Genomic DNA, 6,896 nt, shown 5'->3' with positions numbered 1-6,896 from the left:
TGCTGGCCCCACTTACACCACTTGCAGCAGCAACCTTAGTTTTTCCCAGTAGGTCTGTACTGACCAGGCTCACAGCTGCTTAGCTTCAGTGGGTTGCCAAATGTGAGTTGCAGGATAATTTTGGCTGCTAGGGCAGCAATGATGAAAATACACAGTTAATAAAAACACTTTAAGCATGGTGAAGTTGATCATTAAGATGTGAAAGGCACCCGGGCACTGCCTAGATCAGATAGTCTCTCCAGAATTAACAGCAAGGCAAGTAGGAAGCTTAAGCTAAGTTAAGAGACGTAACTGTGAGACCACTGGCAACTTTGAAAGACTTACAGACTTCAGTGACCAAGAAGGGGGAAAATGTAAATTGGTCAACAATATCCCTGTCACTTCACAAAGAGGGCTTGTATGAAACTGAAAAAGAAACATCTCAAATCCCACATGAGGGTTTCAACAAAAGACTTAAATAATGCTGCAAACATGTGGCAAATGGTTTTGTGGTCAGACAAGACAAAGTTGGAAAACTGTGGTCTAAATACAGAGACCCAACATTGTGCATCATTCAGTCAACACCATCCCTACTGTTAGGCATGGTGGTGGCAGTGTTATGTTCTAGTTCTGCTTCTCATCATAAGGGACTTGAAAGTTTGTTATGACTGATGGGAACATAGATGGAGCAAAGTACTGGCAAATCCTAGGCAAAATCATTTTTCAGACCTACAACTGCCACATAAATGTACCCTTTAGAAGGACAATAACCTGAAGCTCAAGGGCAATGCTTCACTGGATTGACTTAAGAGTGAAAAAGGGAATGTCCTTGAAGGGCCAAGTCAAAGCCCTGACTTGAATTGAGAAATTGAGATTCTGCGAGAAGAATTGAAAACTGCTGTTAATAAGCAATCCTTGAGCAACTTGAGAGATTCTGAGCAAATCTGCCAAGAAGAATGGGCAAAGTGTACCCAGCTATTGTGTAAAGTATTTAGAGACTTACCCAAAAAGATTTGTGGACGTCATTGCTGTCAAAGCTGCTTTCAGTAGAAAATACATTTAGTTTTTCTCCTTACTTTTATAAAAGTTTTTTTTATTAAAAAGTTTACATTACAGTACATAATTGTCTCCAACTTAATTTAGTTTTCAGTGTAATAAAATACTAAGTTTAAATAAATTTGCATCATCATTTTAGAATTTCCCAAAATGGGACAGCATAGGAAGGGTATGAATACTTCTGTTAGTCAGTGTGGCAATTTTGTTCATTAACAACATTAGTGTGGAATCGTCGGAGATCCAATTATTTCTAGTGGGGAGATATTGACTTCTAGTCTCAGAACAGTAAGTCTAAAAAACAAAAACAAAATTAGAAATTGCTTGACGCACAACCGGTATTGGGTGCTCATTTTCCAAATTCAAAAGGAAGAGCACTTTCCCAAAACATGTTAATGAAGAGTGAAGAGTGAATAACTGAACAGTACTTATTTTGCTTTTCTGATGATGGCTGAATACTGTGAAAAACTGTTCAGAAACTCTGAAAAATGGCTTTGACAATCACTTAAGTATATGTAGGATTCATTTTTTAGGAACACTCAATCCGACCTTTGATGTTCTCAGAGCTTTGTGATTTTTTTGATCAGTCCTTGGTCATACTTGTCAATCCACCTGTTTTCTACTGCTTTAATCCAGTACAGGGTCTCAGGTGAGCCACAGCTTAACAATAGAGTTCAGTGTCTTCAGACTTCAGGCGCAAGGCAGGGTAGCACCCTAGACAGGACTCCAGTCCATCGCAGGGCAGACAGGTAAAAACACACACATTCACATCAGGGCCAGTTTACCCAGAAACCAATTAATCTGCCAGCGTGTCTTTGAATTTTTGAAAGAAACCAGAATGGTTATCCTTACCATTCCAATTTATTTCATATTACCTGAAAGGTCTATTTTTAGTAAAATCATGTTTTAGGTATAAAACAGTGTTTTAACACCCAAGTTATTAATGAGCTTTTCCAGAGATGGTGCTTCCCAGTGAGCCAAGCAGCTTCATTGTGCTGCACAATCTTATATTTCCTGTTGATGAATAGGATAGACATAAAAGTTCTTGCCACTCCCTTTCTCAGATCGGAATGTAAAGGCTAATGACATGGACAAGTGGTTTTAAGTGAGTTATGATAACAGTAATCTGAAACCTCTGAGAACTGTATAAATGACTGAAGGAGATGGGAACCAGACAACCCCTCCCTTTACTACCTTGAAATGGGGATATTAATGTCACTAAGGGAGAGAAGAAATAACAGTCTCCTTCCTCCTATTGTCGAACGTCTTGGGTCCACACTTCAGGGCAGTGGTCTGGCATATCTGCTGATTGGAATTTCTGTGTGGGAAAAAGCATGGGTTAGAAATCAAAGGGTTGACCCGAGTAGAAGAATGAAGGAAGAATAAACAAACAAACCTTTTATACAATTGTTCTCATTGAAAATGGACAGAACAACATATGGCCAATACAAGAGTCAGTATGAAAATAATGCTCATCTATAAGGAAAAGGCATTCTGTTCATACCAGCCCAAGCGTGTCAAATGCAGAATGCAGCTCCACCACCAGCACTATGGTCAATAAATGCTTATTTACTCACCACTCCACCATAAGTTGCAGGTTTAATCCTGGACTTGGCTGTTTGTGTGTAGTGTGCATGCTCTCTTCATGAACATGGACTTTTGCAGCTTGGTTTGATTTCCTCCTACTTACTTTATACAGCCTCTGCAAGATTTTCTGCCCTACAACAAATTCTGGCTGTGAAACTACCCTCAAGTGAGGAGCATGGGAATACTCCTTAGTGCAACATATGGTCACCCAGAGCTACAGCATGAACTGATAAAGATGAAGCAATCTGACATGCTGGCTGAATCTTGAATACATTTTTAGATATACTGTAACTGTGCAGTCTAACAATCCATTGCTGTAAAGGCTACCCTCTCTGGGAAACTAGCAAGGCATGGTCTAGGTGCCTGCTATCGCACAAAATTGTCAACCAGCTGCATAATTCAATATGTCTGAAAGATGTCTAGAGCAACCCATCCCTACAAGCTAACAAACTGTCTCTCTTCCAGAGATGACAACAAGGAAAACAGACAGACAAGGTGTTGCCTATACAACGGTACATACTTTTTTAGGGCAAGATGCATTAAGAAATTTAAGTGCCACAAGCATAAAAAAAGAAAATATGCACGGTACTGTACAGACTATGGCAGGTTACAGCATCTCATATTCATGTAGTTTGCTGGGGGTTCTATACCTGAATGGCCCTTTATTTCTTTGCCATGTATATAATGCACAGAGAAGAAAAACAAAAGAAAACTGAAGCTGTGGTTTTTGAATTCTTGTGGAGCTTTAGTGAAGGCTTTGGCACAAGGAAATGTCTGTTGCTAATAGTGTTGCTATTGGACCACAACTAAGCTAAAACAAATGGTAGTGTTAACCTCAAGAACAAAAAAGCACTTCAGTTAATGTCTGAATTGTGAATTTGGGTTAGTTTGGAATTGCCCGCCGTGACTGAAAAGAACATTGCTTTAAGTGTTTTTACAATGATTTTTGGACAGAGTACCAAACCCAGTCCATCCCTTGCGAATTGAAGAAGCAGACAGGGTAGTAAAAGAGAAACCAGCTTCCTAATGGCTGCCATTCTTTCACCCGTGTTTTGGAAATGCTTAAAGGAGGTCTGAAGACAGAAAGCAATTGTTGCTGAATCCACAATATATTCAGTATATGTTCTTCACAAGTTAATACTTTTATACCAGGTTAAAATAGCACATATAAATCAAGAAACATGCTTTAGACATGACCTTAATGTAAAGTTCCTTGTAAAAAAACATTAGAACAGCCAAAACAACAATGTTATTTTTGCTTTACAGTAAAGCAATTCACATTTGTGATCAATAGATTAATATGAATGACCAGCACTGTATATTTTAATTTGGGGTAATTAAAACATGTTTGCTAGTGAAATTAAGTATAGGGGTAAGTACCTGACTTGAAATTTACAATAAGTTAAAATGTAAGTATAAAAATCAGTGGTATTTGGCTGCATGTCGTCTGTGACCCATTGATCTCACCAAAACCTTTGTGGAATAATTGGAGAAGTTTTGCAAAGCCACTGTACAGTAAACGCTCGCCTATTCTTGGGGTGCTGAAGAAATGTGGTTAAAGCCAATACTTTGGCTTCTTTATAAAAAATAGCTGGATGAGATCCTTGGATCAATATGCTACTTCTAAATGGGCCAGGGTGACCAAATTCTTCCCATTTCTCCAACCTTTATGTTTTCAATTCTTTCTTCATCAAGTAAAGTGGACAATCGTATGTATTTAATCCCAGAGACTGACTTGGTCAATTTTAGAATTAATATGATTATAAAATGATATACTGTGTATGTTTAATATAAAACATGCAACTTCCAACTTGAATATATAAAGCTCTAGTACATGATCAATTAATTACTATCACCCCATAACTAATACCTCATACGTTGTGGACTAACAAGTCAAAGCAGCTTTCTTAGTAGCCGATATATAAAATTTAGAAAAAAAACATTGCCAGAAATTAAGGCAGACGCAGCAGGAGTTTTATACAAGCTTTATTTACAACTTGTGTAACAACTGTACAATTTTGCAGCTTAGGAAGCATTGTATTAACAGATTTCTAATGGAAAGATACTGTGAAATCCCTCTATTCAACAATGGTTTCATATGAATCAACTCCTTGTCAAATGTTTCTCACATATGTACATATGTATACAAGCAATATAAAATGTGGCAGATGGGAAAATGTTACTTGCTTCTTCAGCAAATGTAAAACAAGCACATGGAGGTCTATAAAAGAAATGAAAAAAACCTATAGTAACCATACAACCTGCTAAATATTAATTCAATATAAGAGGCGCTGTTTTACACTTTGTTAGACTACCTGGTCTATACAGAAGACAACGAAAAACAGCTGGGTATTCCTGTGATGGACGGGTTAAATGGTGACCTTTTAGATGAACATTTATTCTTGACTTAATCTTATCAAATACTCCCCATCTTTGTGTGCCATTGGTATTGCGGGACTAACATTATGAAAGACATTATGTAATAAATATGGCATGTTTGATACTGTAGTATCGTATACATATATACTGTATTACATACATTATACCCACAAATTGCCAAACAGATAGGGGTTGAGACCTTCTTTTATTATTGTCTGACAACATTTCCCTCAGTCTTAATTTATCCCTTTCTGCACTCAATGTTATTAAACATTTTCCAATATTTAAAAACTGAATTATTTCAAAAGGCTCATAAATGACCATTTCCTATGATTCGTAGATAGGATTTCTGTGCTGACAAGCTGTAGCACAGAGGTTATGGTAAATAATTGTCATCATTCTGCTTTAATGCTTACTTGCCACTGTTGCTAGAAACCAACCATACAGCACATTAGATAAAAGATCTGAATGCTTCGTTTGTAAAAAGAGCAACAAAAAAGGAGATGCTTGTAAAACTGCCACCTCCATAGTATTTCAGTTCAACTCTTTGGCTTTACTGAAACAGATGATGGAAAAGTGGTTTTGGCAGTTGTTCAGAAAATGGAAGAAAGCATCAGAAACAGAATAAATCATGCTATATAACCTAAAGTGTCACCAATCCCTGAATTTCTAAACTAGCTAAATATGTCACATTTGCTGTTAATTTCAAACAAAGCTTTATTGTCAAGCATGACATTTTTCATTAAAAATATAACCCCCAATAAAGTCTATGAGTTAAAATGTTGTTGATCTATTAGTAAACACATTCTAAAAATATATATGACAGAATATCCATTTTAATGCATTGGTAAGGACAATACTGCATGTATAAATAAAAAAGGTTATTACACTAATATAAAGGCATAATTGTGCAAAAGCCTTAAACTTAAGCTGCAGTTCAAACAAAATTTCCCCATTAGTTCACTTTTTTTATAAGGGTTATAAATCCACTGTTAAGACATTACCATGGTGTGAAACACCCAACAAGCATGATTTCACGCAAAATAATAATCAAAGATGATCTTAAAATTGAAAATAAATACAAATCAGAAAAAAATATACAGATTTCAATAAACATTTGAATATTAGGGGATGGGACATTCTTCTGGAATTCATCCATTTCTACAGGCAGTAATTACAGGAAACTATAATCTTGAAATAGAGCAAAACATTTTAAAATACTTTTGAGTAGGATCTGTCGCCTGAAAAATAAAAACTAATAAAAACACAAAACATTTTTGCTGAAAATTTAACTCGGCAGCCTTGCATACAGTGAAAAGTGTAACAACAGTACACAGCCCATTTTTAGAGTTCAAGAACTGAGGGGTTTATCCATGTTCAGTCTTCACGGCTTTCAAATCCAGTACAAGAATGAATAAAGTTATATGCCCCAACTTTTTATCCAAAATGTTGTTTTTAAAAATGGCAAATCGCTGAAAACAAAATGCAGAAGCAGCCCAGCTGAGAAAAGCAACCTCTTTAGCACTGACAAAAAGTCATGCCTTTCCAGCAGAGGACGTGCTCTCAGAGTGAGCCTTTTTCTCTCAAGAGCACTGGCCCTTGCTCTGTGCTCAGACTTGGCAGGACTGCACAGTTTTAGTCGCACAGGCAAGCGTCCATGATTAGGACAGGCATTAATCTCTTCATTTCGAGACCTCTCCCTAGGAGTTAAGAGGGCTGTGTTGGGAGCAGGGTTAGTCGTTATGCAGACTCAGCGCAAAAACGCCATGCAACTGCAGGTCATGCAACCATCACCCATGCTGAAGGTCATGCAATCACATCGCTGCAAATGAGAACAAAGAACAATTAAATTAAAGAGAAGCAAATCAGAACTGTAGATGTTAGTATTATCCTGTTAG

General features: G+C 37.1%; 1 protein-coding gene across 3 annotated transcripts in view; it reads right to left on the bottom strand.

The window, feature by feature from the left end:
* Positions 1-1,874: 1,874 nt before the first annotated feature.
* hook3 (hook microtubule-tethering protein 3) overlaps positions 1,875-6,896 on the bottom strand; it is a 64,201-nt gene continuing 59,179 nt past the window's right edge. For 2 of the 3 annotated variants that reach the window (XM_015363086.2, XM_015363108.2), the window contains one exon: positions 1,875-2,350. In XM_015363086.2, the coding sequence (XP_015218572.1) occupies positions 2,251-2,350 (100 nt within the window). In that variant the 3' untranslated portion in view covers positions 1,875-2,250. Of the gene's footprint in view, positions 2,351-4,589; positions 6,821-6,896 lie in introns of those variants that run through there. The other variant, XM_069187366.1, reaches the window with a different exon arrangement.

The sequence above is a fragment of the Lepisosteus oculatus genome, chromosome 3 (genome assembly GCF_040954835.1).
Source record: "Lepisosteus oculatus isolate fLepOcu1 chromosome 3, fLepOcu1.hap2, whole genome shotgun sequence".
Lineage (NCBI taxonomy): Eukaryota > Metazoa > Chordata > Actinopteri > Semionotiformes > Lepisosteidae > Lepisosteus > Lepisosteus oculatus.
The sequence above is the reverse complement of the archived record's forward strand: the minus strand, read 5'-3'. Positions and strand labels throughout refer to the sequence as shown.